This window comes from Loxodonta africana, chromosome 12 (assembly GCF_030014295.1).
Source record: "Loxodonta africana isolate mLoxAfr1 chromosome 12, mLoxAfr1.hap2, whole genome shotgun sequence".
Taxonomy (NCBI): Eukaryota; Metazoa; Chordata; class Mammalia; order Proboscidea; family Elephantidae; genus Loxodonta; species Loxodonta africana.
In genome coordinates, this window is record NC_087353.1 from 84,598,911 (window position 1) to 84,619,331 (window position 20,421).

Below are 20,421 nucleotides of genomic sequence, written 5' to 3' on the forward strand. Positions count from 1 at the left end.
GTTTAACTTGCCCCTCAGCTGCTAGCTTCTGATACCCTTTGAGGAGCTACTGAGAACAAGGCTTTCAGAAGAATCTCTTGTAAAATCAATGTGCCTTTGGCACCAGGTCCGCAGCAATGTTTACATCCCAGGCGCTCTGAACTAACTGCTCTCACTCCTCGGTCTGACCCCTTTTTTGTTTGTTTTTAAAATTCTAGCCTCCTAGGATTCTAATAACTATCTGGAGCCTCTCAACCCTAAAAGGAGAAACAAACAAATTACAACAACAAAAAAAACCCAGACTGTCTTAAACCAAAACAAATGCAAAGAGGACTCCCACAATGCCGGCCACATTACCAGTTCTTTCAAAGACCAGGAAGTGGCACCTGTCCAGGAGGAACTCTTTCATGTCTGAATTGGCAAACTGACTAGTTGTGTTAGGAAGGGCATCACGAGAGACCAAGGAGGCTGCATCAGGGCCACACACTTAAGAAATCCGTGTGTGTTGGCATGGCCTGTAAGCTTGGAGCGCAGAAACAAAAGCCAGACTCTTCTTCCTCGGCCTCCCTGGGTCTGAACCACACAGCTCTGGGCATCCTGGGACAGCCCTGGGACCTCACCTTGTCTACAAGTCGCTGGGCAGAGGCATCGGTAATTCTGTTGAACACCTTCTGTACTGCGGGGATGCTGATCAGAAAGACTGGCCGCACAGTGGTGGCTAGCGAGACCAGTAAGTGGCACGCAGACAGCAGCAACTTGTCTTGGACCTGGGAGGGAAGAGGACACGTCAGCTCACTGCATCCCTGTGAGTGTGGTATCAAAAGAGCTTTGATGATGTGCCCTTCTCAAAAGGCAACCACAAGCTTAATATGGTTCGTGGCTGCCAAATATACCACTTAGGCAATATCTCAAAGTTTTCCTATGCTGACTCTCGGCAGCAAGGTGTCCACACTTCTTTGCCATGTCCACAGTTCCTGCTCTTAAGCCAGTATCACTAACTCCAGTTTCTCCCTGTTCACAGTCACTGAAATGTTTGAACTCAGTCACTACCCGCTGAACAATCTATGGTAGCTCCCTATCAGCTGTTAAATCACATGGCAAACTCCCTGGCCTATCATTGAAAGTCTTTCCCTTCAAACAACTCAGGATTCTTCATCTCACTGCTCTTACTCCAACAAAGCCATAATCTTCCCTGGCCCCCTCCTTCTGCACTCCATCAACCACACCAATCCTTTACCGCAATATGCCTATGGAAAACTTGGGTCAAGTACCATCCTGTCACCTTCAAATTGCAAAAGAGACAGAACCTAATGCTGGTAAGACTGTGGTGAAAACAGCACACCAAAACAGAGTTGGGGGGCATGTAAAAGTATTTAGGAAAGAAATATTATTATTTCCTAGAGTCCCCACTTATGGTAAGGAAATTACCTAAAAGCATAAAGTAATATTCACAAATATAAGCATTTCAAAATTATTCATAATAATTTTTTTAAAAAATCACTGAGGCAGCCTAAAAATTTAGCAATGGTAGGTAAATTATGGAATAACCCCCTCACAGGATATTATAACTATTTATAAATTATAATAATAAACATAACATAAACATACAGAAAATAAACTGTTCTGTTAAAAATGGTACAAAATGGTAACACGATTAAAACTACAAAAAAAAAAGTAAGAGAAACAAGCATCTATTTCCTCTAGCAGTATTAACTGGCAGTCTTTTTAGAGGACAATTTAATGGAATCTATCAAATTTTACAGCCTTTGACTCAGCAATTCCACTTCTAGGAATTCATTCTACAGACCCGCTAGCATATGTGTATAAAGACATACATATGAGGCTATTCACTGTAGCCATATAAAATTTTAAAAAGCTAAATTTCCATCAGTAGAAAAATTACAATACATCCACAGTACAGAACAGTACTGGGCAATTTGAAGAAATGAAGTTGCTTTTCTAATTTTTAAAAAAAATAATAGACTGCATTTTCGGTGAAGATTTACACAGTAGCTTTGGCTGCCATTTAACAATTTCTACACAAGCTGCTCAGTGACACTGGTTACGTTCTTCACAATGCATGAACATTCTCATTGTTTCTGTTCTGGTTGTTCCATTTCCACTACTCTAGTTTCCCTGTCCCCTTACATTCTCTTCTCATCTTTGCTTTAAAGTCATTGTTGACTGTTTGGTCTCATACAGGTGATTTTTCAAAGAAGCAAAGTACTGACAGGTGATATTCATTATTTTTTGAGCCAATTTGTTATTTAGCTACAAGGTGACCTCAGGGGTTAATTTTGGTTTAACGTTTTAAGAACATCTCAGGAAAACAGTCTCCAGGAGTCTTCCAGTCTCAACCAGTTCAATAGGTCTGGTTTTTTGTGTTTTGTTTTAAGGAATTTGAGGTTCTGTTCCACATTTTTCTCCCAGTCTATCAGGGTCCTCCTGTTGTGGCCCTGCTTTTATTTACGTATGTAATGACACAGAAAAGTCTGGAAGGATATAAAACAAACTGCTGACAGTGACTACCTAGAGAAGGAAAATGTCCTGGAGAAAACGATTAAAGAGTACTATAACTTTCTGTCTATAAATTTGAACACTATATATATTTTTTTTTTACAATTAATATGTGTTCATGTGGAACTTAAAGGTCTAAAAAGCTAACACTATTTGAATTTATGCAGACAGTGCTAAGAATTACAGTCTCCTGTGTAATGTTTTGTTTTTATAATAAACGGGTATATGGACAGAAAGACAGACAGATAAAAAGTGTAGCCTTTGCTGTTCAATACCTTGGTGCTGATTAGAGGTGTGATGGCGTCCATGGTAGTAGAGACCAGAGAAACAAACTGCTGTGTATTCTGCCGATGAACTTCACTGTAATACTGTGCTAACCAGTGAGAGTAAGCCTGGAGAGCGGCCAGGGACTGAGCATGCCTGTAAGATGGAAAAAAGATGCAATTTTAAAGGTCATGGTCAAAATATATTAGCATTAAACCTGCTTCCACAGGAGAAAAAAAATGCCACCCTCCGTGTGTTTACTGCTCCAGGACACGAGTGACAGCATGGAAGTTGTTTACTTGCTCACGCAGGACCTAAAAATTACAACACTCATCATCTAAATATTGTCTCCACTGCCCAGAACACAGTAGGCAGTTAGTAAATGTCTACTGGATTTGTTCAACCTTTCTTTGATACATGAGTTCACCTGAAAGAATGGCAAGAATATAAAAACAGAATCGAAGAGCTGTAAACGATAATGTGTTGACTTCGGAACTAGTATAGACAACTACCAGGTATTACAGCTTTATAAATAAAGTTTTGAAGGAAGATTCTCAAGTTTAAGTTTCTACGACACCACACATTATTATCTACCTAGAGGATATCTGTGAGGTGGCAAAAACCTGCTTGGTTTCTGCAAATTTTGTGCTGCCTCATACACATAACAAAATATACATCCTAAAAGCTCACCGAAGATAATACGCAATAAATCTTAAACAAGGTGTTAGTTCTCAGAGCTTCAAAACACCAGCTCTTCTAAAAGAACTAAATGGAATTTCTCTTCTTTCTATAATAATTAATAATCTGTGAGGTGATACTTCGAGACTACACACTGTTCTCCAACAAATATTTATTTATCCATGGTTTTGGTATCCATTAAGGATCCCTGCCTAAATCTTTATCATGCTGGAGACTGCAAACTGGTGATTTTTCTCTCTTGCCCTTTCTATTCATTAGCTGGCATTCTTCTGTAAAAAAGAGCTTTCCCTCCCCCATCTTTTTTTAAATCACTATGGATGCATAGATTCTTTTAATTCAATACGTTAAAACCCATTATCATCCTTATTCTTTTCTTGGTCTTTTTAAAAATAATTTTATTTTTTTGTTGCTGAGGATATACATGGCAGAATAAGCACCAATTCAACAGCTTCTACACGGATCATTCAATGACACCGATTAACATTCTTCAAGCTGTGCAACTATCCTCACCCTCCTTTCCTTAACTGTTCCTCCCCCACTAACATAAACTCACTGCCCACTAAGTTTCCTATCTAATTTTTCGAACTGCTGTTGTCAGTTTGATCCCACACAGATAGATCTTAAAAGAGCACGATGCTCAAGGCAGACATTCTTTACTAGTTAAATTACTGTTTGGTTTTAAGAAGACTTCACATGGTATTTTTGGTTTAAGGTTTAAAGATTATCTCAGGACAATAGTTTCAGGAGTTGGTCCAGCCTCAATGGTTCCAGAAAATCTGGATTCCAAGGGAATTTCAAATTTTGTTTTGCATTTTCTCCCTTTTGATCAGGATTCTTCTATAGAATCTTTGATCAAAACTTCAGTAATGGTAGCCAGGAACCATCCAGTTTTTCTGGTCTCATGGCAAAGGAAGCAGTTGTTCACGGAGGCAATTGGCCACACATTCCATTTCTTTCTCCTTCTTATTCTTTCTAGATGATCTGATTGCCAAATGTAACCAGGAAAAACCCTTCCAAGCCAGCGCCTGCAACCTTTTCATGCATTCGCAATACTCACTGAGCACTTCCTCACTCACTGGCTCAGTAAGACTCTCTAGGACCACCCTGCCCCAGACCTGGAAGGGGCCATTTCTCCAAGGAGTTCTGGTTCCTCTTAGTGGGGAACGCATTTTAGAAACCAAACCTTGGATATGAGGGGCCGCACTGCTACTGGGGTGGCACTGCTTCTAGAACCTTTCGGTGGCCAGAGCTAAGATATAGGCAGGCACCATTTTAAAATCAAACTTCGCATCACAATTACAGGGCAAATTGACATTAAGTGCCTCCTGATATGATGATGCAAGAGGAAGCACACACCACCACCTGTGTAGTGTTCCTGCCAAAAATGTTTAACCTAAATCTAACATACAAGACACAACTAAACAAATCCAATTACAGGATATCCTTAAAAAAGAAAAATTAAGGTCTGATCTTAAAAAGTCAGTCAGTCTCTCTCCCAAACACACATACACGCTCACAAGCACAACTGGGAGAATTGTTCTAGATTACAGGGGACAATGAAATTTAATGTGTGATTCGTGATTAGTTGGGCCTTGGATGCAAAAAAAAAAAAAAAAAAAACCCCATAAAGAACATTCCTGGGACACTTGGGGAAATGTGAATACAGACTATGTATTAGATAACAGTATTGTACCCAGTGAATGTTTTGCATGTGATAACAGCATTATGGTTGCGTAGGAGAATGGCCTTGTTTTCAGGAAATACACGCTGAAGGATTCATGAGTGAAGTGGCATGTTGTCTACAATTTATTTTCAATCAGTTCAGCAGAAAACAATGTGTGTGTGCATGTGTGTACACAGAAAGAAAACATAAGAAACAAAAGCCAATGGGGCAAAATATTAACTGGTGAATCGAGGTGAAAGGTGTGGACATTCTAAGTGAAGAGTATAAGGGTGTTGGCTCTACTACTTGGAGTTGGAAATTCATAGTGACCAGGCAGGTATTTTTATCTTATATTTAGACTCTACTGCTCATTTTATCCTTAAGTTCTAAGAGCTGAAACTAAGGAGGAAGATCAAAGTCTGCCTTTGGGGTCTGAAAATTTCAGACAATCTACCAAATTTACAGAGCTTGCATCTCAAGGCTGGAAGGAGAGATCCTATAACTTCCTGAAACTGTGTGCAAGCTGCTTTGTTTATGAGAAAATTAGCATCTTTCTGGGGAGAAGCTTTTGATTCTAATTCTCAAGAGGAAAGCAATATCTCCCCCAAAATAATTTTAAAATCACTATGGTAAACAGATTCTCTTCCCATCATTTATCTAATTTGCAGCTCAAGAATGCTCCAGAGCAGAAGTCAACAAATGTTTTCTGTTTTAAAAAAAACAAACAGTATACATGATACATGGCCTTTCAGGCTATAAATTTCTGTCACTACTATCCATCTCTGCTGGTGTAGTACAAAAGCAGCCATAGATAATACATTAATGAATGGATGCAGCTGTGTTCCAATAAAACTTTATTTACAAAAGCAGGGGGGCGGGTCAGATGTGGCACAGGCTGTAGTTTGCCCATCACTGCTCTAGTCTAGAGCAGGCCTTCTGGCCAGTGTATTCTCTGACATAAGGTCCCCATCTTCAGCCCCACTCCTTCAACCTCCACCCCTCCCCATCTCTTTCCATCACGACACTTTCCTAATGGCTTTCAACAGAGTTTCTCAAAGGGTGGTCCCTAGATGTCTCATTTCGAAATAACCTAAGGTTCTTGTTCAATATGCAAATCCCTGAACCTAGTGTCATCCTGCTATAATCAGAACGTCTGGGGAATGTGTTCCTCAAGTAATCCTTCTGTACTCTACAGGTTCAGTCATGGTCTACAGGACAAGACTCATGGCATTCACTTTCCATTTTAGTCCTGCCATGCCTATCCAGCCTCACCTTCCACCACACAAAGTGCTCACCACCTCCCTAAATGTGTGACTCTGCAACCTCTGTGCCTCACTTCATGCTGTTCTTTCTTCCTGGAATGCCTACTCCATATACCTCCCACCCCATCTCTCATCTACCTGACAAATTCCTCTTACTTCAACCACCCCCACCCTAAGATATACAAACAAGCTCTTTCTCTTTCTCGGTATGGAGTGAGGAGCTTTCTTCCCTTTATGATAGCCGGTAATGTTCCTTTGCATCTCACAAAACATTTGGGGCATGTAACACAGGTCTTCCCCGAGGCTGTACGAAGCACCAAACTCTGTACTTACACATCGATGAGGTCAGGTTTCAATACTGATGGCACAGCAGTCTCAATGTTGTACAGTTTTATCTGAGATCCATACAGAGTGACTTTGACTAACCTGTTGGCAAAGAAACAAGTCAGAAAGACCATTTAGCTTATGGACTAAAATAGACAAAATGGACAAGGTACCAACAAAAGCTTGAGGACAGACCAGAATTACTTTTTCATACAAAAAAAGAATCAAGATCAGACCTTCAATTTTATCCCAAGGAAATAATCTAAGATGTGCATAAAAATTTATACACAAAGATATCAATTAAAGCATTATTTACAATGTCAAAAATTTTGAAAACAATATAAAGATCCAACATAGAAGAAGAGATACAACACAGATGATAAAAACCATGATTAGAAGAGTATTTAATGACAAATATTTAAGATATTTGAAGCATGAAAACACTACAATACATATACAGAATGTATCCCAATTTTGTTATAAAAATGTATGTCTATTAACAGAAAAAAGGCTGGAAGACTGTTCACCAAAACATGTTTACTGGTTACCACTTGCTTTGGGGGTAGGATGGAGTGGGTGGATTATGAATGATTTTTTCCCCTCTCCTTTTCTATACTTCCAAACTGTCTATAAAGAATATATAATACTTTCCCAAATGAGTAGCATATAAGATTTTTTTTTTCCTTAAACAAACCTGCTGTTTTGATAATTTATCTTAATAAGTTGGCATGGATCTTCCTATAAAATTTGTAATGATAAAACCACCTTAAGCTTTTATTTAAAAATAATTTTTGTTAAAGTAAATGTTTCAAATGGATGTATGATAAAGCAAATACAGAAAAATGTTCACTGCAGAATCTAGGTGGTAGCTAAATGTGTTATTTCCTGTACAATTCTTTCAACTTCTCTTGATGAAACATTAGGGGGCGGGAAGAATAAATGTTTCTGGGATAAACTAAGATTTTTAAACTCCAAATACAATTCTTTCAAAAGCAAGCTATTGAACCCACTAGCTGCTCAAGGGCTCACTGTATCAAACGAGCATTAAATTCAATAACTAATAGTTAGCTCTATTGGGAAATGGAAAATGTCTCTTTCATTAGAGACAGAAAACCATTCCTTTCTGAATGAAAGGAAAGAGGGAAAAAAAAAAAAAAAAACCTGAGACTTGGCTAATTCCACTCTGTTAGGAAACCTAGGAGATGGATGCCAAGAAAGATAGGATGTTTTGCTCCCTCAATCCAGTAGGAGAGAGGTTCTCAAACTCTGCTGAATACAAGAATCAACCGGGGAATTTTGGTACAAATGGAAACTCCCTTGGTCTACCCCCACGACTGACTGTCAGCAGGGGTCTGGAAATCTGCACCTCTGAAAAGCAGCCAGAGGACTCTGATGCATGTGGGCCACATTCTGAAAAATGTTGCTCTGAGGGAGGAGAAAGCAGACTTTATTTCAAGGAGAAAACCACAGGCTTGAGCCACAAATTGTTCTGGGTTGGGGAGCAAACAGAAAGGGGCTCTTCTAGTAAATCAAGAAAATGAGAGTAAGTAAAAGAGCCAAGAGTTCTCAATCTGAAACCCCAGGAAAGGGGGCAAGTGGCGATAATGAAGAATCAAAACAGTTACTCTTGGTAAGAAATACCCCAACTCACATCTGGTGTTTAATTCTCTAAATATTGTTCTACACTAAGAATGGACTTCTAAATATGTCTTTTAATAGAAATCTATGTTCAGCAGTTTTGATATTAAGTTTTATGTAACCTGTAAGTAAAAACAACACTAATCACAGTGGCTATTAAGATCATGTAGCCATAACAAGAAGCCTTCTCTCAAACTGATTCTAAATGAAGACAAAATAGTAAAGTATCTTTACATGCTGAACTTGCAAACCTAAGCAGCACAAAAAGATGTATAAGGACCTATAAAATGTTTCAAGATCTCCGATAAATCATTTCACTACAAAGTTGAGATGACCAATATGCTGTGTAACAGAGAATAAATTCAAATAATGGATGCTTATCTATGGATTTTAGACAGGAAGACATGTCCTACTACACATCCAGTGGAAACAGGTCTAGCACAGGAAGAATGGAAAAAACAGACTATGGAAGTAGAAGCACTAAAATTTGGGAAAAGCATTTGAAATCAGGAAACCAGTTAAAACCCATGTGCCGCCTCTTATAAACTGTGTGACCTGAGGCGAGGTATTTATCTCTGAGCTACAGCTTCCTCAATGATAAAATGGCAATACCTGCCTCTTCGAGTACAAAATAAGATGAAAATATGCAAAAACATTTTTGAAAATTTCAGAATACTGTATATTGCTTTTATGATTAGTATTAATCTGGTTTTTAAAGAATTTCTTTAAAATTTTTATCTAAAGCTAAGATGTAACAGTTAAAGAACAATCTGGTAGGCAAGTAACTAGGCTCTTTGGGCTTGGTTTTCCACTCTGTGTGTTACAGTGATACGGCTACTGGGCCAATGAAAGCATCAGGTGTCTTGGCTTTGGGCTGGATCCACAGCCACTCAGTTTTGGTCTCATCAACTCAATGGTTATCTTGAAATGGTCTGAACCTCCTATTGCTTATAACTGATTTTTTTTTTCCTGTGGTTGTTCCTTTTGTTGAGAATATACACAGTACAACATACACCAACTCAATAGTTTCTACATGTCCAATTCGGTGACATTTATTACATTCTTTGAGTTCTGCAACCATTCTCGCCCTCCTTTTCCAAATTGTTCCTCCCCCATTAACATAAACTCACTGCCCCTTAAGTTTCCTATCTAATCTTTCGAGTTCCTGTTGTCAGTTTGAACCCATATAGATAGTCCTTAAAACAGCACAATGCTCAAGGCAGACTTTGTCTACTAGGCAAGCTAAGCTGCTGTTTGGTATATAGAAGACTTTAAGGGATATTTTTGGTTTACGGTTTAAAGAGTATCTCGGAACAATAGTTTCAGGGGTTCACCCAGCCTCAACGGTTCCAGAGTCTGCATTCCACAAAAATGTGAAATTCTGTTCTGCACTTTCCTCCTTCTGATCAAGATTCTTCTATACATCTGATTTTTTTAAGTGTATGTGAAGGTGGGTTGGTAGGGGACTGGGTAGAATGAAATGCTATTCAACAAACATAGCTGTAAACCCCCTGTGGGAAGAGGTACTAAAAGAAGCCTCATGGTGGATAAGTTGGGAGCCACCTCTCAGGCCAGTTTTGGAGGCTGCTCAGATTTAACTCCTTAGGATCCTCATGGGACTGGAAAAAAACACAAAAAGCCCCATCTCTTTAAGGCAGCATTTGGCTGTCTACTTGGACAGTGTGTGTTGTCCCTTATTAATAAGGCTTTCCTAGCATCTAATCCTGTGGGAAACATGACAAGTGGCCTCATCTGATCTTCTGACCTTACAAGATTTTCAAAGAAGTAACAGCTTATGTTTACTGAGGGTTTTGCTTTGTACTAGGCACTGTGTTAAGTGCCTTATCTTCATTGGATTCACACAGAAACCTAAGATACACTACTTCTATTTCTTGCTCCATTTTACAGATGAGGGACCTGCAGTTCGGAGAGATTAAGCAACTTGCTCCACATCAGCTTATACGTAGCACAGCCCAGATCTAACTGGTGCCAGAGTGGAAGCTATCTGGTAATATGCTGCCCCTCACACCAGAAGATAAAACTGGGCCCTGAAGAAGGAACAGATCCATAATGTAACTGCCAGCCTACCTTTCCACGACAGTGAGGGCATCGCTGAACCGTGCAGCAAACACATCACCGATAAAGTACTCAGCTAACCGGCCCACAGCCTGCAGCAGGGAGCTCAAATCTCTCAGGGAACAGTGCAATCTCCGGCAGTCATTCTCCGCTGTGATGTTTAACCTGTGTCCTGGAACATAACACCTCAGACAGTTTTTCATAGGAAGAATACACTTTAGTTACCACTACAGGTAACAGTTCATCCAGACAAGCTACACTTAGCAAAACCAATTTGCTTTCTCAAAGCAAAGCAACCCACTGGCTGCTGACCAGTACTGAGCGGGAACCACCACACAGCCTCCACCTATAGCCACACCCACATGCACTCCAGAGGCCAGAGGGCAGGACTGACAAAATGGAGGGGAGAGACAGACAGAGTGGAGGAGGGACAGATAGCCTGGGGTATGCTAACACAAGACTGAGCACTGATTCCTCTTGACCCTGTGAGGTCCTGATACCGCAAATTTTATATACAAGGAAACACACTCAGGATGGCTCAGAAACTTGCCCAGCATGGACCATATTTCCGGGGGAGAGCTAGTATTCTAAGCTAAGTCTCTGTATTCCAAGCCTGCTGCCTTTGCCACATGACCCGCACTGGGAATAAAATCCCCATCAGCTGACAGGCAGGAATGGGGTTCACTCAGCATTCCACCCCAGAAGATTTTAGGTGGCACAGAATGGAAGGAATAACATGCACAGGACTTGGATGCATAAGACACAGATTCCCAGCCACTTCCTGGCTCTATACATCCTTTAACCCTTCTAAGTTTCAGTTTCCTTGTCTGTAAAATGGGAAAAAAATGCTACTATTTAATTCACAGGATTCTTGTAAGGGCTAAATTAGAATGCATAAAAACCCTGTAAACTAGAAGCATTATTCAATATTTGTAAGTATTACAAACAACAAAGAGCTGGTGATTTTTCTGAGGCCTGAAACTACTTCTTACCATAGTTTCTTCAGTCTAAACAGGGAGGATGCTAAGACGAAGGGCAAAATCATCCACAATTCAGTCACCTCCTGGCCCTTGGCACTCTCCTCACACGGCCCATAAGGGACGGTAAGAATTTTCAGGCCAGAAGAAATGCCACTAAGCCTGACAGAAAGTCCTCCTCATTCATCTAAACACAGTTATACGCCGTGAGCCTCCAACACTTCTGCAGTGAGGCTGGGGCAGTGGCAGTAAAATCACCAGCCTTTAGGGCACTTACAATCCCACCACTGCCTAAACACTCCTCAAGCTGATTCCTTCCTTTGCCTCAGGCTTTTACTATCCCTTCTGGACTTCTGCCCATGGGGCTCTGCAATCACCTTCCTAGAGCCCAGATCTAGGCACACAGTTCCCCTTAAGCCCGGTGTTAAATTTTGCTCTCGCCAGCTAAAGGGGGGAAGCCCAGACTCCCCAGCATCCACTATTAGGTCTCTCATGACTTCACCTCCGTAGACTACTCCACTGCATCATCTGGACCCACTGACAGATCACTCCTAGGAGCCTCGCATCTCTGGACCTCTCATAACTAACTGTTTTCTCTGCCTGGACTACCCATCTTGTCATCCTCTTCCCACTCAAACCTTGCAAGCCCCTCCATATCCTCTAGACTCACATAAGTATCATTTCTTCAGTAAGTTCTTTCCTTCCTGTCTCCCCAGCAGAGGGAGCATGCTTCCCTCCGCTCCTTCACTCCCTCGCGGGAATGTGCACACATGGAGATAAAGGAATAACTTACAGGCCTATCTCCTCACTGCACTATGAAGTCCTTCTCAGTGAGGGGCTATGCAGTGTCCTATCTCTGTGCCCAGCACCCAACACAGTGCCTAGTGCAGACTGGGTGGCCATAAATGTACAAATGAATTAGGTATAATTTCCTCATACTGCCTGTGGGTAGATTCACTTGTATGGTTTAAAGATAAATATGGATAAGCACCACTTGTACAGAGGAAAACAGCAAGGCCAAATACTTGTGAAGAAAGTGGTGGCTGAAGTCGCAAGCTTAATACCTCAGACCCTACATCAACTTCCAAGGGGTGAGGCTGTGACAGCCCCCAAGGGAGAGTAGAGCATCCCCTGGGCAGGAGCCTGGCAAAGGGGAGACTTTAGCCAGGGATGGGTCACATGTTGCCAAGGAACAGAAGAACAGAAAGAAGGGCATCTCAGGGAAGGACCTTACAAGGAGACAGCCAGTGACAAAGGCCAGCTTCGACCTGGCCCAAATCACCCTGTTTCCTCCTACAGTCCACATGGAGAGCGATGTCTTGATGCAGAAAACGGAATTCTCAGCCTCCAGACAGCCACAAGGAGGCCGTTGGAGTGGGTGTCGAAAGAGAGTGAACCAGCTCCTCTAGTCACAGAGCAAGAGAATGACCACCCCACACTGCCAGATGAGCCCACAGAACAGAGCCAAGAGGTATTTTTGGTCATGCTTGGTCATGCAGGAGGGAACAGTGCCTTCACGGGCTGCAGAATGAGAGGGTTCTAATCTCCCAGTTAACAAAGGTACCACAATTACACATCTCCTGGATGTCGGCAGGATTTTCAGATCACAGGCTCCAAGAGTAAACTTCTAAAAACTGTTACTCCTTTGCACACCAAGCAAATACTAGGGTTATGTGAAAAACATAGCCTGGAATTGGATTTAGGGGTAGTATCAGCTTTTCTTTCAAAGAGCAATGTGCACGGGTCATTGAACTAGCATCCATTGCCCCTCACTCTGCTTGTATACACCTTCTTCATCTTCTGCTTGACCTCCCAACAAGCTCCAACCTGATCACTAGTTTTCAATTTATTCATTGTACTTAACACTAGAATGAAGTACTCAGCTCTTAATTATTTTAACCATATAAGGGAAATACTCTGTGTTTCTCTTTTAAAAGCCAAACCAAAACACCTCCCTAAATCAAGACTCCATTTTGGTATGGTATTTAACAGACAGCCTAAAGGTTATCCTGACCAAGCCCCTTTGCTCCCTGCATCCACACAAATCCATCTGTGTGGGCCCTTTCTGCAGCATTTCTTCTTCACCACCCAGCCCTTTAGCCTCTTCCCGGATACTTCTAGTGAGTACTGGGGAGCTCAACGCCTCTTGAGGGAGCCCTTCCATCTTTGGACAGTTTGGTCAGAAACACGAGAAAAATCTGTCTCCCTATAATTGCTCCTTGTCATTCCTACACCCCTTGGGGGTAGAATACAAAACAAGTCTAAGCCTGCTGACACAGGACAGCCATGGGGAGATATGAAGACGGTGCTGACATTCTTCCAAATCTCTTTTTGGTTTAAAGACACTCTTGGGTCCCTTCCATCTCCTGTGTTACCTTCCTTTGGAGAATCACTGTCATCCTTTATCATGCCTCTCTAAACCTGCCCTAATTTGTCTACCAACATGCAGTCCCCAGAACAGAAAACAGCATGGAATTTCTCTGTGTGTGTGTTTTAAAGTATTAGCTTGAATCACTATGAAATTGCTGGTACTTGACCATTTCTGCCCTAAAAAAACTGCAATTCATAGAGTTAAGGCATACGCATCATCTAAGAATCACGTTAGTTAAAAATCACAGCTGGTTCTTTCTTGCTGTATCTGCAAGGTAGACACTACACAGGCAGGAAGTACCCAATTAAAGCCCTCCCCATGCCTACAGCCTAGAAACCTAGTAACACCACCATAAAACCATGCTAGCACCAACTGAGCTTGAGGGAGTGGGCCAGAGTTCACACTGTGAAAAGCTGTTCAGATCTACCCACATTTTCTTCTGTTTGGCTAAGGCTTGGATTTCTCCCCTATAGCACAGAATATCACAGAAGAATATTGCTATATATGGGTTTAGAGAGACAAAATAACATGACGATACTAAAAGACGTCCCATCTTCCATGAACCAAGTCATCCTGACACCACCCAGGTACACTCTAAGCCACATCGAAAGAACAGCCCCTGGGAAATCACTGCCCTAGAAAAACATTTTAATGTTGAGCATAATTCAGTAATTACCCCCCTTTTGGGGCGGGGTGGAGGGAAGGTAAGAGAGAGAGAGGAGTGAAAATTAGCATGTAAGGTGATCCACTCTGAGAGAACAAACAAATCATAACTGAATCCAATTACAACACAGAACCTAAGTCCAAAGAAGCTTATATATTATAGATGGAAAGATCTCTCAGGCAGGGAAGCCTGCACGGCTGACTGGAAAAGTTAAAGGGTTACTCAGAGCAGAAATACTGCCTCAGCGAAGAAAGATCTGACGGAGGAGAGGCAGAGGCCACACACAAAATGAATACTTTAGGGCCACATGCAAGATGCCATGTAAGAGGAACAGCAACCAATGAGAGGATTTCTTAATCCACAAAAAAGTAGGAAAGTCAGACAGCGACAGCAAAGGATGACCTCCCAAGGACAAGAGAGGCACACGGCTACTGATGTGCCACAGCGACATGACATGTTTTGCACTGATCTCTACTGAGGAAGTGGGTTAGTCAACTCCTCTTTGGAAGGAAGAAGATCAGCAGCAGTAAAGCAAGTCGTTAGAACACAGAATCTTCTGAATTTAAATGCTCTACCAAAATCAAAAGCAGGGCCCTGAAGGTTTCACTGCTGGCCAAAATGCACACCCTGTTGTTATAAGTGACTACAACACCAGAAGAGTTCAAGAATCTTGGCTGACTCCCATCTACACAGGCTCCAGGGGAGACCTAGGAATTACAGTCAAAGGGTAAATACAACCGAAAAGAGTAGACCAAAACATATGAGGAGAAAAGATAATGTGGTTGCTGTTAAGAGGCAATAAGGCTGACTAGTATAGCATGGAGGTTATTTGAGAGGGTAAATGGCCATGGGAACTAGGGAATGAAATGTACTCAGAGTTTCAATTTAATATCCTTTGCATTGGAAACTTGGCTTTTCCACCACCAAGGGGAGGGGGGAACACTTTGTCATGGATAAAAGAGCTCATTTTCAAACAGGAAATGAGTATTTCTCTGGCCTAAGGTTCTGCCGTTGGACTACGCACCAAGGATCAGTGCTGGGGATACAATTTATAAATGACCTGGAAGAGTCAAGCGCCCTGTGAAATTGCCAGCAAATGGACTTCAATGAGGGTAGGTATATTTCATTTAGGGAAAAATAAATCAGATTATCCTTCTAGCAAGAGAAGCTCTGAGCTAACAATTATGTCTCAGAGAAAGGGTTTAAGACTCACTGCAGATTTTCACCTGGAAACAGACTCAACGCAATACAAAAGTCAGCTACAACACTAAAAAGGAAACCGAGGGGTCAGCTTTTTTGGGGGCGGAGGGGGGAGGGCGGTGGTATATGACTTTTTTAAGATCAAGAATAATATCTCCAGAGTCTTGAGTATATTCGAATTTGAACAGTGGCCCTAAAGGAGAGACCACCTAGGTACGATTATTCCCAAGGTTCTGGAATCATCTGCCTGTAGCATTTGTACACAAATAATTTTCATTAACTGTGACAGTATATTTTACAGGCAAGTCTGCTTCGAAAATTGGTCTTTTAAAGTTCTGCATAAGCTGTTTTTACCCTATCTTCAAAGTCAGGGCCTATTCCGGGGGCATGTCAAATTCTATCAACCTCTTGAGGCCCACTAGATTATTTAGAAGCTAATACAGTCATGGAAACAAGCCATCATGGGCCACCAAGAAGAGCAGTCTCAGAAAGAGCCTCCCGTAGACACCCTGCCATGAAAAACATCTGGAGGAGATGGGCCACACTTTGGGCAGCTCGGTGCCAGGCTGAAACAAGAGAGGGGCTGAAGGGCAGAGCCAGGCATGACTCTTGTAAGGAAAACCCTGTGATGAAAAGCAGTATGAAATGACATATCAGAGATGACTGGCGGGGGGGGGGCGCAGGGGGCAGGGAGGACATGTGTGTTTGCAAGCACGATATCAAGTTTCTGGTGTTTTCAGCTGGCAAAATCAATGTCCAATTTTAATGCAACTTTTATCACACCCCATGATATGCATGTTGGGACTAGCACTAACAAGCTATGTGACCCTGGGTAGATTAACATCTCTGAGCGTCAATTTCCTCTTCTATAAAATAGGAGTAACTAGTAATGGTACTTACGCCTCACAGCACAATTAAGAAAACAAATTGAGATAACATGAGTAAAACCACTTAACACCATGCCTGGCATGTAATTCAGGAGTGCTCTACAAATGGAGGTAGTTATTACTATTACTATCAACAAAATAACAACAAAATGTTAACCCTAAACCCCATGCAGGTGAAACTTGCAAATGGCAGACCAAAGTCTTTGTAACTAGCTATAGTCTGAGCTTCCCACTGGCCATTTACAACAGAACAGCTAACTACTAGCTATCAGTGTGGTCCTCCACGATTCACCCTGCTGTGGAGCTGTTCCTTTTGATTCTAAAAACCAGAGATGAATAAAGAGTACATCATAAGAAAGTCCAAGGCTATTTTTTTCTAGCTAACTTGCTAGTTTAAAGGACATAAGGAAATATTCTAACTGCTAGGGTTTTTAAGAAATCTGACTTCTCCGCTCCAAATTAGCTTCTTTCTCACTGAAACTCTCTTTAGAATATATTGTCATAACCTCATCTTTTACCTCCCCCACAGCTCCTTTTCACCATGATTTTTTTTCCCCCCATGTTTTCTATTTAGAAGTGAGAAGAAATGGAGAGGCAGTGAGGCAGCAGTGGAGAAATCATGTTCTAACAGCAAAGAAGGTAGTAATTAAATATTAGTCCCCCTTTTTTTTTTTTAATTAAATTAAAAAATAAAAACCAGTTTACCTGACCCTGAAGTAACTATAAATTGCTGTAACCCCAGATAAACTTCTAAATTGTCCTGAAGAACTGGGAACTGAAAAGAAACAAAGGTTTTTAAAAAAATCAAAAATGCAAGTTTTAACATTTTAACATTAAAATATTTCAAGCACCTCTGAGGGGGAGGAAAGGGATCCAAAACTTTTCTCTGGGAACCTTTACATCCAACTAAGAAGAGGTGGCTCCTTCTCTGGTACCCCACCACCAACTTCTACAGTTGAAACCACCAGTTGATATTTGGAGTAAGAAAAGAAGACAGTATGTCAATTTGATACTTTTTCTTTTTTTTTTAAAGCAAAAGATGCTCAGGTGGAACTTTTATGTTCCAAATAGAGGACACTAAGTCCCAGAATGATCTATCCTTTCTGGAGCTCTAAGGCTGGGGCCATAGCTCCCTTCATATCCCAAGGAAACCCTACCCTTGAGAGAAATATCAGATGTGCCTTATTAAAGTGCACGGCAAAGTGAGAGACAAGCCACATTACTTCGAAGTCAGTTTCTCTTGCTGATTTAGCAGATAGGACTTTATAACCAGAGGTGTATCTTTTATGTCTAAAGCTGCTACACTCACCAAGGCCATACGTTACGATAAAAACAAGACCTGAATGTGACAGCTAGGCACCTAAGAAAGGCAGATGGCAAAGTAAAATGGCACTTCCTGTGACAGAGAACACACGACACGGCTGGGCTGCACAATACAAGTGCTGACCCTTCTAACTGATCTTGCCTTTGAAGAACAGATGGACTTAATGAAATCTCCTCAAATAACAAGCACCACTTACTGTATGAATCAGTCCTTATGAATAAAGAGGCTAGCACTTATACACAGGTGGAGAGAACTAGCAATCTGCTGAGAGTGAGTTTTACAAAGGCTAACTGTTCAGCAACATAACTTTTATAAATAACATCTCCTCCATTTGGCCTGGCCACTTTCAAGCTACTGGTGAAGGCATTAAAGCATTAGTAAAACTCACATTATGTCCAAGAGTTTGGGAAAGAAAAACAGAGCCTCCGAAGTTTAAAATATTTTTTTTGATACAGGTGAGCAAAAAAAGCATTTTCCATCATGTTATTACGTGCAAGGAAGTAATTAGACTCTTCATTCCCCTCCAAATGGTTAGTTACCAGTGTTGAGAAGGCGTGGGTGGGAAGGAGCTCCATCACTTTGGCCACTACCTCCAAGCTCTGGCGTAAGTACCGCTGCCACTCTGTCTGCTGCTGCGAGGGAAAACACAAAGGAGTCAGCTCTCCCAGACAGCAGAATCTGTAGTCATCTTCCCTGCCTATCTGTCCTTGGTCTCAAAGTCCACCCTCAGACATAAAATTTTGAAGAAATGGGAAATGATGGAACCAGGTTATTTGGTACCTTAAAAGGCCAAGCTAGAATATTTCCTAAAAATAATTTCACAAAAAGTTATTTCCTCAGGAAGCAAAATGACTGCAAATGATCCATGTAGAATAACCTACTTTTCTCCCTAGAATTATAGGAATTCAGAGTTAAAAGAGCCACTTGGGAGATACTTGTGTCCCCTTTACATCACTGGTCACTCATTACCTTCTGAGACCATCCATTTCTGTGTTCATATAACTGATTAAATTGCTACCCCTCAAAGTACGGTCTACAGGCAGGCCCCCTCAATTATCACTTGGAAGTTTGTTAGAAATGCAAATTCTCAGGTCCCACCCCAGACCTACTAAATTAGAACCTATCTTAACAAGCTGTCTTGGTGATTCTTATCCACCCTCAAGTTTCAGAAGAACTAGCCTAAATCATAGAGTTAACAAGAAGTGACACTAAAGTTTACCAAGCATCTATTAGGTACTTAGCTGGTCCTTTCACAGGCATTATCTCATATAACTGTCACAACAAATCAGTAAGATGTACCATTTCTCTTTGGGGAGATGAGGAAATTAAGGCTCCAAGAAATTCAAAGCCCTGACTCTATCTCTTCTGTGCCCAAGGTTGCAAAGATTCAAATCCAGGCCATCTGGTTCCAAGCCCAGGGCTTTTTTGATCCCAACCTTAGCTATCCTTCAAGGTCTTGACCATGCTGTACTGTTATTTTGAGAACTATACCAGTGATGAAAATTTTAAAGTGCCTGGTGATTAAGAAAAATGAACACTGGGGTTGGTTGTGTCCTTAAAGTTACTTTCCTTAAGAATGTTGGGCAATAGCATCAATAAACATAAGATTGGTTTTACGTGATATTAGTTCACAAATAAAATATACTCAAAAGATACTTCATTTCATTCTACCTGTATTAGTTACGCATCTCTAACTATGTCCACTGGTATCCGGCTAGCTTTTATTTCTTGCCTAGATGAGAGGCAGGGGCAATAGGAAGGGATCAGAGTTCTCATTAAATCACTTTTCACTGTACATATGGTTTCTCTTCTTCCATCTCTAGACCATGTAGGTAAAAATGTCTGTAAAACTGTTTTAATGGTTAATGAGCCCAATGAGACTAGCAGGAGATGAAAATTTTCAGATGTACAACTCAACCCATAATACAACCACCTGTCTCCAAAGCAGAGGGTCTACAGGTTCTAAGTCCCAGTTCTGCTTTATACCACAACATGGTGATGATGAAAGGTCAACTAGAGTGCGCCACTTACATCATCATCCAGAGTCTCATCATCCAACTCCTCCAGCTGGGCCTGGTTGTATCTGAACTGGATTCGATTCAACACCTCTGTGAGCAAGAGGACCAGGGCATCTTCGTACCTGTGTGGCAGGAGAAATTCAATATCCGGTGAAAGGAGGCCTTTAGCCTAGGATTTCAAAAACACCCCCTGTACTATAAAAGGAATGGCTTCCATGTTGGAACACTACGAACAAGAAGCATCTAAACTCCGAAGCATCTAAACTCCTAATGCTTAGTTTATGGATTGGCAAGTATGTGTGTGAGTGAGCAGTAGCAGGGGTATTTATTTAACTATGTACCCAGCACTGAATCTTGGTGGATTGACTCTTATTATTATATAATGTCCTTCTTTGTCTCTGGTAACATTTGTCTTAAATATTATCATTCCAGCTCTCTTTTCGTCACTGTTTGTATGGAATATCTTTTTCCATTCTTCTGTTTTCAACCTGCTTGTATCTTTGAAATCCAAGGTGAGTCTTTGGTAGACAACATGTATTCGGACCATCATTTTTTTAA

The 20,421-nt window shown here is 41.2% G+C and overlaps 1 protein-coding gene across 5 annotated transcripts in view; it reads right to left on the reverse strand.

The window, feature by feature from the left end:
* XPO6 (exportin 6) overlaps positions 1 to 20,421 on the reverse strand; it is a 126,324-nt gene that overhangs the window by 14,959 nt on the left and 90,944 nt on the right. For 4 of the 5 annotated variants that reach the window (XM_064295759.1, XM_064295756.1, XM_064295757.1 and 1 more), the window contains 7 exons: positions 19,877 to 19,985; positions 18,385 to 18,477; positions 17,227 to 17,296; positions 10,435 to 10,594; positions 6,718 to 6,810; positions 2,772 to 2,916; positions 600 to 746 (listed from right to left, as the gene is read on the reverse strand). In XM_064295759.1, the coding sequence (XP_064151829.1) occupies positions 600 to 746; positions 2,772 to 2,916; positions 6,718 to 6,810; positions 10,435 to 10,594; positions 17,227 to 17,296; positions 18,385 to 18,477; positions 19,877 to 19,985 (817 nt within the window). The remainder of the gene's footprint in view (positions 1 to 599; positions 747 to 2,771; positions 2,917 to 6,717; positions 6,811 to 10,434; positions 10,595 to 17,226; positions 17,297 to 18,384; positions 18,478 to 19,876; positions 19,986 to 20,421) is intronic. The other variant, XM_064295758.1, reaches the window with a different exon arrangement.